Source organism: Aquarana catesbeiana, linkage group LG07 (assembly GCF_042186555.1).
Source record: "Aquarana catesbeiana isolate 2022-GZ linkage group LG07, ASM4218655v1, whole genome shotgun sequence".
In the NCBI taxonomy this organism is placed as follows: Eukaryota; Metazoa; Chordata; class Amphibia; order Anura; family Ranidae; genus Aquarana; species Aquarana catesbeiana.
In genome coordinates, this window is record NC_133330.1 from 168,124,957 (window position 1) to 168,149,022 (window position 24,066).

Below are 24,066 nucleotides of genomic sequence, written 5' to 3' on the forward strand. Positions count from 1 at the left end.
ATCTCTCGCAACCTCCTTCTGAATTCCTCTTCCATAGCGGCTGGTATATGTACCTCTCCTCTCCTTTCAGTTGGTGTTGCTGTGACTTCTGTTGCTGCAGCACCTCTTTGCGGTAGCCAATTTGCATCCACAGCCGCTATAACTAGGTCTATGATCTTCGCTGTAGGGTTAGGACCATAATGTGCCAGTCTTATTTTAACACCACCATGTTTTGCTGTGATGTCATTGATAAGCTTCCAGCTGCCCACTGCTCCAATCAGCTTATTATAGCTTTTTAAAGCAAGGTGCACATTAGCAGGGCATTGCACGAAACAAAACAAACCTCTGCCAGCCTGCTTACCAGCTCAGTGCAAAAAAAAAAAAAAGAAAAAAAAAAAACTATACTGTTTCAGCAGGTTACATTTAACCACTTGCCATCCGGGCAATTTCTGACACTTCGCTCCTACACGTAAAAATTGACTTATTTTTTTGCTAGAAAATTACTTAGAACCCTCCAACATTATAAATTGTTTTAGCAGAGACTCTAGAGAATAAAATGGTGGTTGCAATTTTTTTTAAGTCACGCAGTATTTGTGCAACGATTTTTCAAACGCAAGTTTTTTTGGAAAAAAACACTGTCATGAATTAAAGGAAACAAAACATAAAAGTTAGCCCAATTTTTTTGCATAATGTGAAAGATTATGTTACGCCGAGTAAATGGATACCTAACATGTCAAGCTTCAAAATTGTATCTGTCCATGGAATAGCGGTAAACTACGGTGCCTAAAATTCTCCATAAGCGATGCTTTAAATGCCTTTACAGGTTACCTGTGTAGAGTTGCACAGGAGGTCTGGTGCTAGAATTATTGCTCTCACTCTGACGTTTGCAACAATACCTCACTTGTGGTTCGATCGCCGTTTACATATGCGTGCGGGAGTAACCTATGTGTTGGCATTTGCGCGTAAGCACGGTGGGACGGGGGCGCTTGAAATATATAATTTATATCTTTTTTTCCCAAAAAAAAAAAAATATATATATATATATATATATATATATATATATATATATATATATATATATATATATATATATATATATATATATATATATATATATATATATATATATATATATATATATATATATTTTTTTTTTTACCCGGTTTCCAGGGTTACAGAGAGAGAACGATCTCTCTCTGTCTGTCTCTCTCATGCCTGTAGGTGCAGTCATCATCTTGGTATAACCACTGAAATGGGAGGATGTCTATGTACGCCCTCCCGGCAGGACGTGATTAAAACAGGTTTTGGTTGCATACATTTAATAAATAAATGTGGAATCCAGACTGTCTTGTCTAGGTCCCTCTATGAAGTGTGGTCCCTAACTTTTAAGCTAACAGATATTTTATTCCATAAAATGCACTATCCATGTTCACTTCACTTTAAAAAGCTAGCAATAGATTGATTGGGACAGTGGCCATTTTTGTTTGCTGGATTTGGTGCAGAGACGCAGTGGAGGTAAGGCTGTGCTGGGTTTCTGGTATGTATTTGTATCTTTAAGGAGGAATGGCTTACATGCCCTCCATTTATTATCTCCAGGCTCACCTGCCCTCCATTTGTTAATTGCTATATAGGTCCATAGATGGGAACTCTGTTAGATTAGAGTTAGGGACCACACTTTACACAGGGTCATTGAGGAAGCTTGACTTGTAGCTGCTTTATGGCCAAAAAAAACAATAGCGTAGGACCCTTCAACATTATCCCAATTTTGTGCAAAAATTCATGAAAAAAACTGTGTAAAAATCTGGAAACTGTATTACTATAAATGTATAAACTTTACATTTTTAAAATTTTTAATCAACAAGCATCTTTTCTCTTCTACAGCATTACTACTGGATATCATTCTTGTAGGAGTTGTGAAAGGAATAGTGAAGCGTCGGCGACCCACACAAAACCGCATGGATATGTTTGCCACCTTCTCTGTAGACAAGTATTCCTTTCCCTCGGGCCATGCTACAAGAGCAGCAATGGTATCTCGCTTTATGCTCAACCACCTGGTACTGGCTGTGCCAGTGAGGATCCTTGTAATGCTGTGGGCTATTGTGATTAGTTTGTCTAGAGTCATGCTGGGTAGACACAATGTGACTGATGTGTTATTTGGTTTCTTCATGGGGTACATGCAATATAGCTTGGTTGAGTACTTTTGGCTGTCACCAAACATTTTACCTGTTCTATTTAAGATGTGATATCTCTTTCAGGCATGTGGCAGTTTTCAGTAGTAGTCTAACAAAAGCCTGGTTCTCATTCCAGTGGATACAAATAAGTTGCTCACCACATCTTGAAGTTTTTGGCTCTCTAGTTATGAGGAGTCAGATGCAAACATCACTTCAGCTACAAGAAAAAAGTTACAAGCAAATGTAAGAATGGATTTCTAGACTGCGCTGTTTGCGAGGACCATTGGACTCTGAATCCAGCTTTATGCACTGTTATCTTTAAGCCATGGACATCACATTTTTGCTGATAATTTAAGTGGTGAAAAGGGAAATTCTGATTTTAATATTATATTCCACTCTATTTTGGGGAAAGTTATTTTGTAATATGTATAAAGGAACATGTTTGATTTTTGTTGTTTGTTTTTGATCATTAGGGCCAGGAGTCTTGATTGACAAATATTGGTCTCTTATCATGCTGCTTAACCATCTTGAAAGATTATGGGGAAAAAAAAAATCAGTTGTGTATACATGAAACTCTTTTATTTTATTGATTGTTAGCATGGAAGTAAAATATCTTTGCTTCTTATTAGTCTAAAAAAAATGCATTTGTTCTATCTTGGTTGTACCTAAATTGTTGAATGGCCTGGAGGGCTGTGGTATAGAAATTTTCCCATGTTCACAATCCTTTTTGGTCTCCCTAAAGAGTTTTGTTCTAACGAGGCAGCATAATGTTCATTGTGTGTGTTTTTTATTTATTTTATTTTTTTTATTGAAACCAGTAAGATACCATTAGGAAGAAAGCAAAGAATCCAGTACAACTAAAATCTACACTAAGGGCACTTTCACACTGACAGCACGGGGGCGTCAGCAGTAAAGCGCCCCTAGTTTTAGCGGCGCTTTACCGTCGCTTTGGATATGCTTTTCGGTCGCTAGCAGGATACTTTAAAAGTTAAAAGCGCTTCGGCGGCGTTGCCTATTGATTTCAATGGGCATGTGCGCATTAGGAGCGGTGTATACAGCGCTGCAAAGATGCTGCTTGCAGGACTTTTCTTAATGTCTTGCCAGCGCAGCGCCCCAGTGTGAAAGCCAGAGTGCAGATTGCAGATGAGGCATTTTTCAGGCGCTTTACAGGTGCTAAAGCGCCTGAAAAACGCTTCTGGTGTGAAAGGGGTCTAAATCCTTCTCTCCTCTAAAGCCATGTACACACGGGTGAACTTTTCAGCATCAAACGTCCGATGGACTTTTGACAGAGTTACGACGGACTTTCGGACGACCGGACTTGCCCACACATGAACGGACTAAAGTCTGTTCGAAAGTCCGTTGGTATGAACATGATGATGTACGATGGGACTAGAATAAGGAAGTTCATAGCCAGTAGCCAATAGCTGCCCTTGCGTCCTTTTTTGTCCGTCGGACTAGCATACAGACGAACAGATTTTTTCGACCGGACTCGAGTCCGTTGGAAAGATTTGAAACATGTTCCAAATCTAAAATCCGTCTGATTTTCGACAGAAAAAGTCAGCTGAAGGTCCGATGAAGCCCACACACGGTCGGATTGTCCGACGGATTTGTTCCGTCCGACCAGTCCAGTCAAAGTCCGCCCGTGTGTACACGACATAAGATTACCATAAGTTTTGTTACATTTTAGCCATTAAGCCTTATTAGGTTTCTTTCACACGGCTGTAAAAATTTTACTGGTGGTATTCCACATGTGTTTTTCTAGGAGAAAAGTTCCTGCGTAATAATCAGTAAAATACTTGCGTACAGATGAGTTTAAACACGTGAAGACGCGTATGCATATACAATCATTCATTTTTCCTCTTTGTTTAGATTTAAAGTGGTTATAAACCCTTCCATATTTACACACCTGTGTGAATGGCTCCATTGAAAACAATGCAGCTTTGTTCAGATCCGTAAATAAAAAACACTTGTGTATGCACTCATTCACACCGCCGTGTGAATAGAGCCTTAATATGCATGGATCCTCTCTATGCAAATATAAATACTATAATGAATTTTACAATGTAAGCTAAATTCAGTGTCATAAAAATTTGGTATGTTGACACTAAATACTTAATCTTGTTTTTGCAGGGCGTGAATAGTAAAGCATGGAAATAATAATTTTCAAATCTGTTTTCATTCCTTATTCCTGTGAAATTCCTACTTTTCTTCACAGCAATCCAGTGTAAGATTTTTTTTTTTTTAATTTCTTCCAGTGCTGCCCTTCGTTTCTCCAGAAAAAAAGGTGTCCTCAAATCAAAACAGCCCAACCAAATGCTTTCAATACTTCATATTTCTCATTTCATCTGTTGGGCTAAAATGCAAAGTTATTGTGAAACTGCTGTACTTTAGTGTCCATAGTCTGGGACCATCTATAATAATTGTAATGTTGATTTTTTTTTTTGTAGCTGTGACAATAATTATTTCAGTTTCTTTAGCTGTTTGTGTTAGCTTTTAATATCGAAAGATAGCTAAACAAAATATTTGTGTTTTGTTATATATTTGGTTTTTGTACATGGGAATATACAATTGTGTAAAATGAAAGACCATGTAGTACAGGTGTGGTTATGTAAAATGCTTTTTATTTCCCCCCTTTTTTTTTTTCTATTTTCCCTTCAAGGTAATTAAAAAAAAAAAAAAAAAACATTATGCGAGTTTTATAATGTATCTCCATCCCTATAAGTAATGAAGCTGCCATATGCGTGCCGCTTAGTGTGGCAGTGGACTTTCCTAGAAGAATGCAATCTTACACTTTTTTTTTTTTTTTTTTTTTTTTTTTTTAAAGCAATGACTGCCGCTGCTCTGCTGTGTTTTGAAAGTAGCAGGAAGTGAAAAGGTGCACATGGGCAGGACAATATAGAAAACAGTACAAAGGCAGTTCCCAGCACACTTGCAGGTTAGCCAGCATAAGAAAAAAAAAATGTTTTCAAATCTTCTGCATTCCTGTGACCCAGAACAGCTTAAATACCGAGGTTTACAAAGGGGTTTTTTTTTTTTTTTTTTACCATGGTGGCTAGCTTGAAAGTGTGCTGGGGACTCCCTTTGTACTGTCTTGTATGTTTTTACACTGCTGAAGACCACAGCTGCATTGTTGTTGGTATACAAAACCTTACAAAGCCAACTTACAAGCAGGCCTGAATGCACTGTTTGGTTGGGCAACTATGTGGTAAATGATGTTTAATGATATTGATTAATATAAAGTCATTCACGTGGGGGCTATGAACATTCATGCATCATACATTCCAATGAAATACAACTGGTCAATAATCAAGAAGGATCTGGGTGTTCTAGTAGATCTCAGACTTAAAGTGGTTGTAAAGGCACAAGGTTTTTTACATAGCATGAAGGTAAAAAAAACACCTGTGTGCAGCAGCCCCCCTAATACCTGAGCCCCCTCTCGATCCAGCGATGTCCACAAGAACCTTGGCTCGCCAGAAACTTGCTGTTGTCAGTCACAGCCAGTGAGCCAATAAGGAGGGGGCAGGGCCAAGCCACAGCTTTGGCTCAGGAGCGCGCCTGCTTGTGTAACCCCCCCAGCAAGTTGCTTGCTGTGGGGGCACCTGGCAGGAGGGAGGGGCCAGGAGTGGCAGCGTGGGACCCGAGAAGAGGAGGATCCTGGCTGCTCTATGCAAAACCACTGTTTACACCTATAACCTATAAATTACCACTGTAACATGTTATTTTAATGGAGGAAAAAAAATGAGCGTTTAGTAACCCTTTACCTGTGTATAGTGCCAAGCTACAATTTCTAAAGCTAGCAAAATAAATTCTTGTATTAACGGAAGTATAAAGAGAGAGAGAGAGAGATGACCTTGCCCCTGTACAAAGCATTAGTATTGTCGAAGTGGTATACCGTCTAATAATAGTAACTGTGAAAAATCCTGTGAGAAAAAAAGCGACCCCAAAATGAGATATAGTCATGTGCAAAAAGTTGATAAACCAAAATAGTCGTGCTAAGACTAGTTCGAAACACATATAAAGTGAAAAGAAATTCTTGAAAAAAAAATCTCTGAAAGATGGCAAATTAAATTGCCGGCAATAAAATTTGAAAAACCCGCACTTCCGGGGTCACATGGGGCGTGATGTCAGTGTGTAGCTCCGCCCGACATGTTTAGTCATACATGACTTCTTCCAGGGGCGCGCGAATGCGCTGACGTCATCACGCCCCACGCGACACCGGAAGTGCAGGTGTTTAGAATTTTATTGCTGGCAATTTAATTTGCTATCTTTCAGAGACTTTATTTCAAGAATTCCTTTTCACTTTATATGTTATTGTATGTACTATACAGATAGCTTTACACTTCAGCGATTCAAAGTGTTTTAAGATATTAGTTTTATGTTTGTTCACTATTTGTGATTAGCGCGACTATTTTGGTATATTGACAAAGCATTAGTAACACTTTATCTGGAATATGCAGTTCACTTCTGGGCACCAGTTCACAAAGGAACTGGAAGAAGGGCAACTAAACTGATAAGAGACATGGAGGACCTTAGCTACAAGGAAAGATTAGCTGAACTAAATTTATTCTCCCTTAAAACATTTTTTTATTAAAGGAGAACAAAATCACTATCTACTGCATAAATTCAGTGGTGAACTTAGTGCAAAATGATACACTTCAAGGTCATTGCAGGAGATAGGTGGCACTCTGCGACTGGAGGAAAAGGGGTTTAATCTCTGCATACAGAAAGGCTTCCTCACAGTATGAACAATCAAAATGTGGAATAGATTCCCTCCAGAAATAGTTCTGTCCGGCTCAGTCAATTGTTTATAAAAAGAGCTGGATGCATTCCTAAATGCACAAAATGTAACTGCCCATTAGCATATATCCAGGGAATAGCTGATTTTCTTAGGGGGTCAGGAAGGATTTTTTTTTTTTTTTTTTTCTTGGCAGTTGGAGTAAACTGGACCTTGCTTTGTAACGTGTGGTTTTTTTTTTTTTTTTTTTTTTTTTTTGCCTTCCCCTGGTTCAAATATAGGAGTAGGGTTCTGTATATGGAGGTTTTTATTATATTTTTTCTTTTTCTGTTGGTTAAACTCAATGGTTGTGTGGTGTTGTGGAGTTTGTTTTTTTGGTTTTTTTTTAACTAACTGACCTTTAACCACTTCAGTACTTGAAAATCTCCATAGGCGAAGCTTTACATTTTTTTTTTTACAGGTTACATGTTTATGTACAGAGGAGGTCTTGGACTAGAATCATTGCTCTCGCTCTAACGTTCGCGGTGATACCTCACATGTATGGTTTGAACGTTGTTTACATATGTGGATGCGACTTGCATATGCAATCGCTTTTTTTATCACTTTGGTTATTTGGTTGTAAACCTCCCTTGTAATAGGAATAGTGCCTGACAGGTCCTCTTTATGGAGAGATGTGGGGTCTATAAGACCCCACATCTCTCCTCCAGGCAGGAAAGGCTGAGATCGAAAAAAAAAAAAAAAAAAAAGACGGATCTCAGGTTTTCCTGCCGAGTCTTCGGCTTTGTTTACTTCCGCCGGCCTGGACGTGATGTCCTAACGTTGGGCCTGGGCCTCTGAGAGGCATAGAGATTGCCGGGGACCATCTGTCCCTCGGAAATCTCTATGGCTAACTTCCTTCCTACTCTGGTTTGCCCATCGTATGGGCGATCCGGGAGAAGCACCGGAGGGCGGTAGGAGGAGGGGGCGGGTCAACCCCTTTCACCGCCTGTAAGAACAATCAAGCGGCTGAACAGCTGCTATGATTGTTCTTACAGTGAAGGGCATACCTGGCTGCAAAAAATGATATCTGAATGATGCCTGCAGCCGCAGGCATCATTCAGATATAACTGAAAGCCCAGGACGTTATTTGGCAGCCAGCGGTCGGCAAGTGGTTAAAAGAGAAGTGTGTGTGTGATCCAGATAAAACATACATACCTAGATGGCTGCAGCATTGATTCGACCTGCAGAAGTCCCCCGCTGGCTCTACACAGAGAACTGATCTAGCAAGATAGCTGATTGCTCAGTTTCCGGGTCTGCTCTGAGCACAGCGTAGTGCATATGAATCACTGCTCTGTGCTCTGCCCCTCCAGTGCTCACTGGAGCGCCAGACTGTGGAGAGGGTGGGAGCGGCACACTGAGAGGCTGAGCCAGCTGCTGGTCTGGCATCAAGGCAGATCTCGACTGGTTCTGTGATGTCAGATAATCTGGGTCACAGGAGTGCAGAACTAAGTCCACTCCTGTGACCCACAGGAGAAGCATGACCAAAAAAAACTTTGGTCATACTTCTTCTTTTTATTCTGACCTGTAGCTGCTCCATTTAAGGTAGAGATTAAAGTGGTTCTAAAGACAGAAGGCCTTTTACTGCATTAAGGTAAAAAAACCTGCAAGTAGCTCCTCACAGAGCCGGCCCAGGGGCAAGCACACACAAGTGCCCCCATAGCAAGCCGCTTGCTGGGGGGGATTTGACAAGGGGGAGGATTGCCAAAGAAGGGCCTGAGATGGGGAGGCTCTGTGCAAAACCATTGCAAAGAAAATTTAAGTATAGACATGTTTATTTTAAAAAAATTCAAAAAGTTCCTTTACAATCGCTGTAATGGAGGCTGACATACTTGATCTTGTCAAGTGATACGCTATGTTTTAAGAGATTATTTCCAGTCTGTGCAAGGACCAAGATGTCTGCCTCTGTATCATATAAAAAAAACAAGTAAATGTATGCAGAAATGGCATAAGATGGGTTTCCAGAAACGCATGATTCACAAAATCGAGGAGAACCTTTGCAAATACCTCGATGAATCACAATAAATTTTGTGCTGGTGTCATCTTGTGCCTATCTTTGTAAATTTCCCTTTTTATAATTTAGGTGTTTTTTTTTTAGTTAATCTAGAGGACCTCAATGGATGGGGGTGGCATGTCACTTACTGTATATTATTATTGGGATTAAAATTTGGTAGTTGGGGAGCTCCTGGAGAACAGCTGCTTTAAGTGTGTGTTCTCAAGGAGGGCCAGTGCAAAATACTGTACAGGTATCATGCATGTTCAGAGACCTATAAAGACTCTATAGATGTGTGCTTATTAGTATAGAGAGCTAGGTAGGAACAACAGTGCATCCAGTCTAATATTAGCTTGTAGTCTCTCATGAACAGGGCCTCCAAACTCTCTTGTATTGTACTGTAACCATACCGTCTTCCTTAGGCTCCTTTCACATGCGTCATCCGTTCAGTCATGTTTTTGTTTTTAAACGGAACAAAAATGTAGACTTGTTTAATTTAAAAAAAATGGACCTTAAAGTGGTTGTAACCCTAAAAAAAAAAAAAAAAAAAAAAAATGAACATCCTGTTCCTTTAAGGCACACTATATAGCACAGTGCTTGTGTTATGTAATTTTTCCCTTCCTATCTTGTAAAAAACCTGGCTGATCCTGCTAGTTCCTCTGTCCCCCTTCCTCTGCTGACCATGGTAATCATGGCTGCTGAGCCCTGATTACCGTGGTCAGTTTACGTGCCTCTGTCATCCGCTCTCTATTCTGTTCTCTCCCCCTCCCTCCCTGTCATCATGAGAGCGGCTCTCCTGCCCACCACTATTCAGCTGCATAATGCAGCTAATACACCGCCTGTGGAAGGGAATTCCACATCCTTGCTGCTCTTGAAGTAAAGAACCCTCTATGCAGTTTAAGTTAAACCTCTTTTCTTCTAATTTTAATGAGTGGCCACATCTTATTGAACTCCCTTCTACGGAAACGTTTTATCCCTATTGTGGGGTCACCAGTGTGGTATTTGTAAATTGAAATCATATCCCCTCTCAAGCGTCTCTTCTGCAGAGAGAATAAGTTCAGTGCTCGTAACTTTTTTCTTCATGACTGATATCCTCCAGATCCTCTATTAGTTTTGTTGCCCTTCTCTATACTCGCTCCATTTCCAGCACATCCTTCCTGAGGACTGGTGCCCAGAACTGGACAGTATACTCCAGGTGTGGACGGACCAGAGTCTTGTATAGTGGGATAATTACCGCTTTATCTCTTTTAATGCATGCCAATATTCTGTTTGCTTTGTTAGCAGCGGTTTGGCATTGCATGTCATTGCTGAGCCCATCATCTACTAGGAACCCCAGGTCCTTTTCCATCCTCGATTCCCCCAGTGGTTCTCCCCCCAGTGAGTAGATTGCATTCATATTTTTGCCACCCAATTGCATTATTTTACATTTTTCCACATTAAACCTCATTTGCCATGTAGTTGCCCACCTCATTAATTTTTTCAGATCTTCTTGCAATGTTTCTACATCCTGTGGCAAAGTTATTGCCCTGCTTGGCTTAGTATTGTCCGCAAATACAGAGATTGAGCTGTTCACCCCCTCCTCCAGGTCGTTTGTGAATAAATTAAATAGGATTGGTCCCAGGACAGAACCCTGGGGGAACCCACTTTCCACCCCTGACCATTCCTGAGTACTCCCCATTTATCACAACCCTCTGAACTCGACCTTGTAGCCAGTTTTAAATCCATGTACTCACCCTATGGTCCATGCCAACTGACCTTACTTTGTACAGTAAACGTTTAAGGGGTCAAATGCTTTTGCAAAATCCAGATACACCACGTCTATGGGCCTTCCTTTATCTAGATGGCAGCTCACCTCCTCATAGAAGGTTAGTAGATTGGTTTGGCAAGAACGATTCTTCATGCTGATTATTGCTAATGATACAATTTTCATTACTAAAATCTTGTATATAGTCCCTTATCCCCTCCAAGAGCTTGCATACTATTGATGTTAGGCTAACTGGCCTGTAATTCCCAGGGATGTATTTTTGGCCCTTTTTTTTCTACATTGGAATGGTACCAGCTGATTGGAGAAAAGCCAGTTAGTAGACTGTCAGTAAAAATTAGGAACAATGGTCTGGCAATTACTTGACTGAGTTCCCTAAGGACCCTCGGGTGCAAGCCATCTGGTCCCGATGACTTACTAATGTTACGTTTTTCAAGTCTATTTCCAATTCTGTCCTCTGTTAGCCATGCCTCCTTGAGGTTTGTCATCGCAATTTTTTTTTTTTTTTTGCTTAGAATAAAGATCACGATTCTGACAAAATTTTTTATTTTTTTTTTTTATTTTAAAGATTCACAACATCTGAACATTAGGTCATCAAACAAGATGGCAATAAAAAGTACTGATTTTATTGGAATCTTTGGTGGTTTATTTTGTGGTTTTCAGAAAAAAAAGAAAAATGCGTTAATTTAAAGTGGTACTATAGTGTACAAAAATTGTTGTTAGGAATTCAAGAAATAAGTGCTAGTAATGAAAAAATGTACTCATTATGTCTCTTCTACAATAATAAGACACAGTAAAAATTGGCAGCTCACATTTGATACCTGCTGACATCAGTTCCAGTATCTGCGCCATTTGCGTTCCACCGTGGCTGACTGCTTCCCCTCTGGTCCCAGCCATGTGATTTATATACTTAAATGTGAGCTGCCAATTTTTACTGTGTCTTATTAAACCCATTATCACTGCACTGAGAATCGTGGACATGCTGGATGGAGATCGTGTGGGTGGGGTTAATCGAGATCACAATTTTTTTACGATTAATCGTGCAGCTCTACCAGGCACTGACAAAATGATCCCTTTGCTGATTGTCCACTGGTGACATGAGGATGCCTAGCACAGAAGATCCATTGAACTGGACCAGTTAACAATCATTGTGGAGAAAGACTGCATAAAGAATTTCCTTTTTTGGAAGTGATAGTTAATAACATTTCCTACACCTACAAAACTGTGAACAGGCATGGTTATATTTATGCTGTGTGCCAGAAATCCTCAAGTTGCCAGTATGCACTATACAAAAAATGGACAATATAGAATTATTATTTTTTTGTCTTTTGAGAGATGATGCAAATTCAAGTACACATCACTGGTCATCTTTACATGTGTCTCTTCTGCAGTAAAGTTACTTGCCTCCCCGCTCTTATAGTGAGCCACACATGCAGCTCACTGTACAAAATTGACAATGCCGAATCTGACTTAACTCCTGCACATGTGTGGGAGTGACGTCATCCCGGCCCAGCCATTGAAAGCAGCCAGTGATCGAGACTCAGAAGCCGGCCGCCTGAAGATGCCAGCAGCCAGGCAGGGAGCTTGAGGTTGTCACATCGCTGGAGACAAGGTGGAGTATAGTTCCACTTTAAGCAATTAGCTTGGCTGTGTTCCTATCTGGATTTCTATTTTTAATATGAACCAGACCTGGCTTAAAACATTTCAATGTTAACAGTAAAAATGTAGACACCTTGTGGTAACTTCGTTTGCCTCCTTGGATCCTTAGTCCAGGCTGCACACGGGGTGGCCTCTTTTGGTGAAGTAGAAATTAGGCTTTGCTCCCTCCTGTTGCTAGGCCCTCCCCAATCATTAGCTCTTAAATACTAGAGCTTCTACTGCCCACTGAATCGCTGGCATTTAAAAGTTGACTTAAAGGGGCAAGGCTTATCTCCACAACGTAATTAAGTATAATCTTGACTTGGGAGGACAATTTAGCCGCAGTGGACAGTTTAGGATTAAAAGTTTAAGATCCAAGGAGGCTCCACAGGGATTGACATGAAGACTCACATAGGTAATGGCAAGCACTGAAGGGTGCCTGTATTTTAGAGGTGTTGGCAGAAAAAGAAAAATTAGGCCGTCAGACGGGTGTGCGTTATGTATTTAGGAGACTGGGTAGAAGTAAAATACTGATTCCTGATAAATGCTTGTAGTAGTAAAATAACAATTTAATTCAATAAAATAAGGGTTTGTGTAGATGGGCAAAAACAGCATAATTTCAGGTTTATTTAAGCTTGTTAAGTTTGACGTTATTTACTTCGTTATCACAGGTATTTATATAGTGCTGACAATGTATGCAGCATATTACATATACAGTGCCTTAAAAAAGTATTCACACCCCTTGAAATTTTCCACATTTTGTCATGTTACAACCAAAAACGTAAATGTATTTTATGTGATAGACCAACACAAAGTGGCACATAGTTGTGAAGCGGAAGGAAAATGATAAATGGTTTTTCCAAATTATTTACAAATAAATATCTGAAATGTGTGGAGTGCATTTGTTTTTAGCCCCCTTTACTCTGATACCCCTAACTAAAATCTAGTGGAGCCAATTGCCTTCAGAAGTCATTTAATTAGAAAATAGAGTCCACCTGTGAGTTATCTCAGTATAAATATAGCTATTCTGTGAAGCCCAATAGGTTTGTTAGAGAACCTTAGTGAACAAACAGCAGCATCATGAAGGCCAAGGAACACACCAGACAGGTCAGAGATAAAGCTGTGGAGAAGTTTAAAGCAGGGTTAGGTTATAAAAAAAAATATCCCAAGCTTTGAACATCTCACGGCACAACTGCAAACCTAGCAAGACATGGCTATCCACCTAAACTGACAGGCCAGGCAAGGAGAGCATTAATCAGAGAAGCAGCCAAGAGGCCCATGGTAACTGTGGAGGAGCTGCAGAGATCCACAGCTCAGGTGGGAGAATCCATTCACAGGACAACTGTTAGTCGTGCACTCCACAAATCTGGCTTTTTATGGAAGAGTGGCAAGAAGAAAGTCATTGTTGAACGAAAGCCATAAGAAGTCCCGTTTGCTGTTTTGCGAGAAGCCATGTGAGGAACGAGGCAAACATGTGGAAGAAGGTACTCTGGTCAGATGAGACCAAAATTGAACTTTTTGGCCTAAAAGCAAAACGCTATGTGTGGTGGAAAACGAACACTACACATTGCCCTGAACACACCATCCCCACCTTAAAACATGGTGGTGGCAGCATCATATTGTGGGGATGCTTTTCTTCATCAGGGACAGGGAAGCTGGTCAGAGTTGATGGGAAGATAATTGGAGCCAACTACAGGGCAATCTTAGAAGAAAACCTGTTAGAGTCTGCAAAAGACGTGTGACTTGGGCAGAGGTTCACCTTCCAGCAGGACAACGACCGTAAACCTACAGCCAGAGCTACAATGGAATGGTTTAGATCAAAGCATATTCATGTGTTAGAATGGCCCAGTCAAAGTCCAGACCTAAATCCAATTGAGAATCTGTGGCAAGACTTGAAAATTGCTGTTTACAGATGCTCTCCATCCAATTTGACAGAGCTTGAGCTATTTAGCAAAGAAGAATGAGCAAAAATGTCACTCTCTAGATGTGCAAAGCTGGTAGAGACAAAAGACCCCCCAAAAAGACTTGCAGCTGTAATTGCAGCGAAAGGTGGTTATACAAATGCACGCCTCACTTTTTCCACATTTATTTGTAAAAAAAATTTGAAAACCATTTATCATTTTTCTTTCAATTCACAATTATGTGCCACTTTGTGTTGGTCTATCACATAAAATCTCAATAAAATACATTTACGTTTTTGGTTGTAACATGACAAAATGTGGAAAATTTCAAGGGATAAATACTTTTTCAAGGCTCTGTATTGTAAATTCACATCCGTCCCTGCTCTCAAGGAGTTTATAATCTAAGTTCTCTGTCATGAGTACATACACATATGAGGGCCAATTAAAATAGGAGCCAAATAACGTATAGGCTTGTCTTTGAAGTGTGGGAGGAACTGGAAACCAACTCAAGTAGTGTCATGATTGGGATTCGAATTATTGATGATCCTAGTGCTGCAAGGCATAATTGCTAACTACAAAGTGACTGTGTGCAGCCCCCGCTTTTGTGATCATTCTTTCACGTGTGCTTCAGACATGCTTCTCACCTGCTTTTGACTTTTTTTCCTAAGTGGCATCAAGCTGGTTTTGTATTCTCATTGACTTGTATGTGGAGAAATGCAATTCTAAGGTGAACAAAAGCCTGTGTACCATATCTTTACAATTCCACACACAAGTATGCGATAATTAAGTGTGTAAAGTAAATTTTTGATACCATGAGGTTAAAATAATTCATATAAATTCACCATTTAGAAGCACCCTTTTATTATCTTTACCTATGGAGTATTTTATTGATGTAACAATATGTACTGTATATATTCTGTCTTGGTAATTACGATCATCTTTTGTACCATATTTGCTTTATGATTGTTTATCTGTAAAATGTTTTTACATTGTAAAAAAAAAAAAACAACCCTGTTGCTATATTGTTTATCGTGTTTGAAACATAGAAAACATAGAAACAGAAACATAGGTGGTTATATTTTGTATTTCTTCAGGGAAGGGGGGTCCTTTACAAATGGCCAAATAGTTGTGTAGACCATGTTTTTGGGAACTTTTGTTCTTTTTACAATTTTTTTTTTTTGTCATGTTTATAAAATCATGGTTTACAAATCCTCTATCTTTCCAGTTTGTCATTTATCATGATTTTTCAACATTTTTGGACCATTTTAGCTATGTTTTATTGGAATGAATATGGTACATTTTATAAAAAGGTGACCTTTGAAAAAACTAATTGCACAGTTAGTAGGATGTTATGATTGGGGGTATACTCTTCTACTGTCCTTTGCTTCAGTTTGACAGTAGTTTAATATTTCAGTTCTGTCAAAAAATAAACTACTTGTGTCTGAAACTTTTAAAGACCAGTTCACAGTTTCTCTAGTATACTAATTAGCTGTGCAAGGATTTATAAATGTGGTGGAAAATAGTTGATGTACATGGTCCTAAAAGTATTGACTTTCCTATCAAGTCCTTTATGTAAGCCAAGATGCGTGCAGGTGGGTTCGCCAAACATCTCATGCACAGCCAGCTTAACTGAAATGATTTAATTGTACTGTGCATGTGCAGTTGGAGTTTTAACCACCGTGTATGCTCTTTTAGAGCTCTGCCTTCACTGGCTATGCATGTAGGAGCTTGGATTTCATTAGAGTACTAGATACACAGAAAAATGGTTTTTATTTTGTTTTGGGTTGGGGGATATAGAGGTCATGGGCTGCTGATATTTAATGTAACCCTGGGTGCTGAGTGTTTCACCCCTGGGAAGTATCTATATTGTTCATTCAGTGCAATAAAACATTTGGTTATTGACTTTATCTGTATTTGTAAGGTCTTTTTTTTTTTTTTTTTTCACTCCATTGACCATTTTATATTCTCTGGAAACAAGAGCAAGCCAAAACTAAAGAATCCAGTTGTGCTCATCAGGGTGCCTTTTTTTTTTCCTCTAAATTAATTATTTTAACTTGCTGTCCCCATTGTCTGTTACAATATGCTATCATAATCTGACTAATAATAATAAAAATGTAAGGAAGACTTCATTTCTGATTAATGCCTTGCACTTTAAAGGATAAGTTCACCTTTTGGGAATATGTTACATGTTCCACCTGTTTTTAGGGTGAAACATGTCCCCCACTCTTGTAGCTCCCCCCTTCCCTGTGACAGCAGGACGGGGATCTTCTCCCTGCAACCGCTGTCAAAATTCTGCATCATTCATTTACATAGTTCTGTGAATGAATGCCTACAAGAAAGGCTCATGGCTTGTAGTTCTCAATGAGCTGCGAGGGCGCTGATGAGCGCTCTCGTAGTCCATTGAGCTTCCTGTCATTCAGTAACTGCCTGCCCGTATCGGAGGTATGGGCAGGCAGTTACACCGACCAGTCTGCAGGAGTTGGACATTGCACCCTCTATAGCAGTGGTCATCAACCCTGTCCTCAGGGCCCACTAACAGGCCAGGTTTGCAAGATAACTGAAATAAATCACAGGTGATATAATTTGCTGCTCAGTGATTGCAGTATTCTAGTCTGCATCTCCCCAAGGTAATACATAAAACCTGGCCTGTTAGTGGGCCCTGAAGACAGGGTTGATGACCACTGCTCTATAGATCTCATGGAGAAGGGATGTTGCCAGCCAGGTACAGGAAGTGTCATATGCAGGATTACCAAGTGAGTATAAAAACCAAGTTTGAAAAAAGAAAACAAATGCAGTCACCACACCAAAGAGTAGTGAGCTGCAATATCCGGTCCACCTCCAAAAGCCTAAGATCCCTGCCTGCTGCTATGACAAAACCAAACATTTTTAGGCTTAGGTATACTTTAATTGGATAAAATTTCCATCTGGATGAGAAACACTCTAGGATACAGATGTCCGTTTTATGAAGCAGTGAACAGCGGTGATCCCCAGGATCGCCGCTGATCACAGTCCATAAGCGGTTTATGAAACAGAGATAATCGGGGGAGAAGTGTTTGAACTTGTTCTCCTGCCGATGATCTCCACACACAGAGAATCCTCATTGACTGACACAGAAAAGGCCAGTTTATGAAACTGCAATCTCAGCGCTTCACTGGCGATCTGTGTCAGAATTCACACTCCCCGATTTACCAGCTCAGTGCTGGAGAATCGGGGAGTGAAGGAGGAAAATTTTTAACTTCCTTATACCTCGTTCAGACCCCCCCCCCCAACACTGTAACCATGTCCCCCTATCACATTTATGTGTGTGTGTGTATATAATATAAAATGCGTGTATATGTAGTGTGTGTGTGTGTGTGTGTGTATACATATATAATGTAGGGGGACTCGTTATTTTATTAACATTAACCACACCGTCTGTCAGTGTACTGAGAGGTGATAATTTACCACTGCTTAATAAACTGACATCTCTGTGTTTCGGTGAATTTCTGGTACTGTAATCTCATTATGTCCCACGAGATTCCAGTATCAGGGGCCGTTCTCCACTGTTGGAAGCGTTTGTAGATCGCTTCACTCCTCCAAAGGTGAAGCGATCTACTCTGGTTCATAAACCGGCACACAGAGGAGAAAGATCTCCACTGTGAATGCCCGAGAATGAAACAGTGAATAGATTTCACTGCTTCATAAATGGACACCACAGTGCTTTAAAAAAGTATTTCCTGATTTTGAAATTTAGAAATTTAAAAAAAAATTATTTCAAGATCTGAAAAATGTGCCTTGGCCTTTACAAGAACAAGTATTTGTTTTTTTTCACATCCAGGTATTTCAAACACGTTTTCATTCTTTAAAAGCATTTTAGGTAAGGGATTAAAGCCATTTTTGTCTAGTGTAATTTTAGTTAAGGGATTAAAGCCATTTTTGTCTAGGGCAATATTAGAAGGCAGGTTTCCTTACCTTATCCCTCACTCCCCCAGCAGCCAGCGTTTTCCTCCTTTCTTCAGGCACTCCAGTTTGTGGATAGGGCCTCCACGTCCTCACTTACAATTCAGGTCTGCTGGTTATGCATTGTGTGTGATGGTGATAGGCTAAAACTGATGGTCAAAGTAAAAAAAGTGATTCTGGGGACCAGTTTCAAGGAGGGGAGGAGTCTGTGGGAGCAAGGAACAGGGCAAGTAAAACTGCTTTTTATTGGTGCCCTAGGCAAAAAGGAGAAGGAGCCTCACTGCACAGGTAATTTTTACATTTCTCTTGAGTTCAGCATTAAAACTCAGTGAAAAAGATTATCAAACCTGCACGTCTCAAAGTCATTGACTGTCCAAGGTACAAGAGGACTTTACGAAGTAAATGAGGTTTAGGTGTCCTTTTATGAAACTGAGATCAGCGGCGATCCCGAGTCTCACCGCTGATCTCAGCGCTTTACCAGTTTATGAAACTGAGATAATCAGCGGAGAACATGTTCTCCGCTGATTATCTCAGCACAGTGAGAATTCACAGAAACGGCCAGTTTATGAAGGTGCGATCTCGGCACCTCACTGGCGATCTGTGACAGAATTCTCACTTTCTGATTCACCATTTCAGAGGTGGAGAATCAGAGTGAGAAGCCTGAAACTGGCTGATATTCTGGAGAAAGAAAGAAGTCTGTTGACTTCTTTCTTTCACCAAACAGTCAGAGCACACCTTCCCCACCATTACACACCCCAAAACCAGCAGGATAGGAATTTATAGTGTATAAAATATATATATATATATATATATATAATATATATATATATAATGTGTATGTATGTATGCGTGTGTATGTGTATGTGTGTGTGTATATATATATATACATACATACATACATACATACATACATACATACATACATACATACATATATATATATATATATGTATCTAGATATAGATATATATATATTTTTTTTTTTAGATGTTCACGTCTCTGGCTGGGTTCACACTTGTGCGATGCGTGAACCAGCGTGATTCCTGTGCGGGTTTTCACATCGCACCTACATTGACATCTGCGCACCACTGCGGGTGTCAATGTAAAGTTAATGACACCCCCAGATCATTTCACAGATCGCAGTGCGAACTATGTAATGGTGCAGGAATCGGATCGCATGGGTGTTCACACCCATGCGATCTGATTCCAGTGCGGACCAAATAAAGGGTCCTGTACCATTTTGGTGCAAATGCAATATGATTTAGGGCCGGTTCCCACTGCTGCGGTGTCCGAGATCGGATGTGATTCGCACCGCAGTGCAAAATCACATCCGATCTCTGTGCGATGGGATTTCAGCCATACAGATAGTATTATCAATTTTTATGTTTATCTATAATGAAATATATTTTATTTTAATTTATTAATAAATATTTATACTTGTATACTTTATTAAAATTATTTTTTTAATGATTATAAATGTATTTTGCATTTATATGAATGGTGTATAGCTGCATTACATATGTGCATTACATTCATTTACTATACACCATTCACATTTAAATAGGGACATGTATGATCTTTAAATATTGATAAAAACAATGTTTTTTTTATAATTAGGTTAATGTATATTGTGTAGGGGGAATTTATCTTTATTATTTTATTAATATGTTGGGGAATAATGTGTGCTGATTTGTGTTAAACTTTTGTATTTTATGGTTCCTCATACTGTAATCCCGCTATATCACACGAGATTACAGTGAGAGGAGCCGTTCTCAGGAGTTCCCGACGTTTGTAGATCGCTCCTCAACTCAACATGAGAAGCGATCTACACACTTTCATAAACAGGCACTCAGAGGAGAGCGATCTCCTCTGAGAATGCCTGAGAACTGAAAAGCGGTATTTTACCGCACTTTCATAAAAGGACACCTTATTCCTGCATAGAAAACCTCCTTTAACCTTCTCACGGGTCAGGGCACATTTTACCTTTGTGACTAGAATAGCTATTCCCATTTTTTAATTTTTATATTAAATTATTCATATTATAGATTAACTTATTGTACGCCTGTTTAAGCCTGTTTATCAAACGGTACGACCTAGAGATCCCTGGTATGTTCTACTGCACCTTAAACCCCAATTCAATCTAGTGATCTATATTCTGCTAGCAGAGAAGCAGACTATTGCAAAAGCCTGGAAAAGATAGTTTGTTTTGCAGAGGTTCACCAACGAGTTGATGCTTTTTTGCATTAATGAAAAGCTACCTAGCATCCTATTGAACAATGTATGTACCCTGTGGCTTGAGTGTGCTCATCCATTGCTCTCCTTAAAGAGTTATGCCTCCTTGACATCCTTCCTTCCCATCTTCTTCCTTTTCTACTTGCTTATAAGGCCCCGGGGCATGATGGGACTGTGACAATATAAGGGACGGGGTCACTGGTGACATCACCCGGTGGCCACGCCCCATGCCTATATAATTGGCAGCGGACCTCGCTCATGGCATTACAGCGAGGGGAGTGTCGTGTCAACATCTCAGGAAGAGAAGAGGAAAGAATACCTCTCAGGAGACCAGGCTCCTCCGCTAGCAAAAGAGCAGAAGATAGTGGAGGAGCCCGGCAGAAGGAAGAAAGCACCAGAGAGAGGGAGAAGACCCCCAAAGCCGGAAGAAGACCCCCGGAGCTGCCTAATAAATCACTTTAAAAACCTGTCTACTTTTTTTTTAATTGACACTTTTTCCTAGGTGAATGGGTAGGGGTACCATGTACCCCATACTCATTCACATAGGGTAGGGGGGCCTGGATCTGGGGCCCCCTTATTAAAGGGGGCTCCCGGATTCCGATAAGCCCCCCACCCGCAGACCCCGACAACCAACGGCCAGGGTTGTCGGGAAGAGGCCCTTGTCCTCATCAACATGCGGATGAGGTACTTTGGGGTGGGGGGGCCCGCCAACCCCCCCATGTTGAGGGCATGTGGCCTGGTACGTTCAGGAGGGGGGCGCTCGCCTGTCCCCACCCCCTTTCCTGACCGACCGGGCTGCGTGCTCGGATAAGGGTCTGGTATGGATTTTGGGGGGGCCCCACGCTGTTTTTTTCGGCATAGGGGGTTCCCGTTAAAATCCATACCAGACCAAAGGGCCTGGTATGTCCTTGGAGGGGGAACCCATGCCGGTTTTTTATTTAAAATTTAGCGTGGAGTTCCCCCTCAAGATTCATAGCAGTACCGGGCATTGGCGGGGATCCAAGTCGGATCCCCGTTCAATACGAGTCGGTATCCTGTCGGGTTGCTATGGAAATGGCAAACCGCAGATAAACGCAACCGCAGATAAACGCACTGTACAAATGCAGTACAAATGCAGTTGATCGCAGTGCCTGGAGTCTTGAATTTCACAGAAAAAAAAAAAGATGCTTTTAACTGCGGGAGAATAGCCGCCCGTGTGAAAGGCGCCTAACAATTATTTTTGTCTCCCTGCCGCAGAGATGTCTTCTCTTCTCTAGTGTCTGACTCACCATGGACCAGTTAGCCTAACATCAATTATTATTATTATACAGGCTTTGCACAGCGCTTTACAACATGAGGGCAGACATTACAGTTACATTACAATTTGGTACAAGAGGAATCAGAGGGCCCTGCTCGTTAGAGCTTACAATCTAAAAAGCAATAGTATGTGGAAGGGATAATAAGGGACTATATCCAAGAATTTGTTGATGAAAAAGGTATCATTAGTAGTAGTCTTTTGGCATGGACAATAATGTATGTACCTGGATAAAAATGGTTACAGAAGTGTGTCCAAAGGGGGATGATGAATAGTATATCTTCAGAATGGTCTGGAGTTGTAAGCAGGGTGTCCCAGGGTTCTGTTCTGGGGTCAATTCTGTTTAACCACTTGACATCCGCGCTATGGCCGAACGACGGCCACAGCGCGGACCTGAATTCCCAGGATGCCGTCATATGACGGCCTCCCCTGTGCACGCGCCCCGCAGGGTGCGCGCCGAGCGCGCTGTGTTCACCGAGTCACTGAGACTCGGGTGATCACTGATCCAAGTAAGGGGCCGGTCCCGGCCCCTTACCATGTGATCAGCTGTCAGCCAATCACAGCTGAACACATGATGTAAACAAAAGATCGGTAATCTTTTTTTTTTTTTCTACTCACGCTGACAGCGTGAGTAGAAAAAAAAGCCGGTCACCGGCTCAGATGTGAGGGACATTGGTTCCGAAGTGGAAGAGGAACTTCTGCCTCATCAGTCTGCCACCTAACAGTGCCACCTAACAGTGCCCACAAGTGCCACCTATCAATGCCCACAAGTGCCAGCTATCAGTGCCCACCAGTAGTGCCAATCGGTGCCACCTAGCAGTGCTGCCTATCAGTGTAACTGATCAGTGCCCATCACTGCCACCCATCAGTGCCCATCACTGCCGCTTCATCAGCGTACATCAATGAAGGAGAAAAATTACCTGTTTTAAATTTTTTATAACAAAATATAAAAAAATCAAAAATTTTTTTTTTTAAAAATTCATTTTTTTACATTTTTTTTTAACAAAAAGTAAAAACTGCAGAGGTGATCAAATACCACCAAAAGAAAGCTCTATTTGTGGTGAAAAAATGATAAAATGTTTGTTTGGGTAGTGTATGACCGCGCAATTCTGTATACACCGTGTATACACCGCTCCTGCCCATTGAACTGAATGGGCACCACTGCCGAACCGCCGGCACAGCGCCCCAGTGTGAAAGGGGCCTAAGTCACGTAGCTGACTCCTGCTCAGTTCTTCTGTTATCATCCTGATAACTTCTGATAAGCATTCTCAACGGAGATAAAAGCAGCTAGAGTATTGTGTTGGGTGTCAGGTTTCAGCCAGCAACAGAGGATATGGTGCTTGACCAAATGTGAGTAAGGGAGGGCTCCCCTAGAGCCTCAGCGCCCACGAGGATAGCTGCTTCTCTGGCAGAGAAGGAGCCTTCATGAAAACCAGGAAAAAATGTTGTTTCTTTTTATAATGCTCTTTCCGAATACTTTTAAGAGGGTTGCAGCACTGGAGCTGGTATCCAGGCTTTAGATAACCTGTACTTGCCAGCTGTGCATCTGTCCCTTAATTGGTTCCCCTTTTCCTTCCATCCTTTGTCCTACAGGGAGAGGACAAAAGGTGGAATGAGCCTTTTACAAAGAGAGACAAGGCAAGGTGCAGATGATCACCCTATGACCAGCACCCAGCCACCTAGGGAGACCCAAATGAAGCCCCACCACCAGTAGGATGTGGGGGACCAGCACTGCTGGTCTGTGGATAGTACAGAGAATCAAATCAAAACCCCTGGTGCCCCCTTCACCGGGGAGTAAGAAAAGAGGAACCCCCGTTTGCCCCTTTCTTACCTTAGGGCCAGAGTCTGCAGGTGTCCCAGACCTGCTTCCCTGCTTACAGTCTCCTCCCTGGTGACTTCCAGCACAGGGAATTAACAACATGGCTTCCACCACCATCTCTGCAGCCCTGAAAGGTCGAGCAGAGAGGATCCCGGTCAGGCACTGTGGCTCAAACGCCTGCCCTGGAACCGTGCATGGAGCTTGCAGCCCCGATCACCTGGTTGTTGTTTGCTACCAACAACATGGCTGCTAAGCCACTTCCTCCGCTCTCCAAGCATCAGAACACCATAAGTCTGCACTGTCCTCCGGAAGACTCACATGAGTCAAAATCCCACACTGCCAGTGTATCTGAATCTACAGGTATGCTACTGACCAGACTCCTGTGGGGAAAGGGGGTCCCCTGGAGTAAAAATTCAAGACTTCATTTCCAGTTCAGCCCGAGCTACATGCCTCCCCAGGTTCACTGCCCCTGGTCTGGGATGCTGTAGCCGGGAGGCACCTGCCACCTAGCACGAAGGCCAGAAAAAAAAAATAACAAACTTCTTCAGAGTTCCTGTCTGGCCGGAG

General features: G+C 41.2%; 1 protein-coding gene across 5 annotated transcripts in view; it reads left to right on the top strand.

Annotated features, from left to right (window-relative positions):
- The window catches only part of PLPP6 (phospholipid phosphatase 6), a 36,619-nt gene extending 20,497 nt beyond the window's left edge, over window positions 1–16,122 (top strand). For all 5 annotated transcript variants that reach the window (XM_073592863.1, XM_073592864.1, XM_073592865.1 and 2 more), the window contains one exon: window positions 1,861–16,122. In XM_073592863.1, the coding sequence (XP_073448964.1) occupies window positions 1,861–2,222 (362 nt within the window). In that variant the 3' untranslated portion in view covers window positions 2,223–16,122. The remainder of the gene's footprint in view (window positions 1–1,860) is intronic.
- The last annotated feature ends 7,944 nt before the right edge of the window (window positions 16,123–24,066 follow it).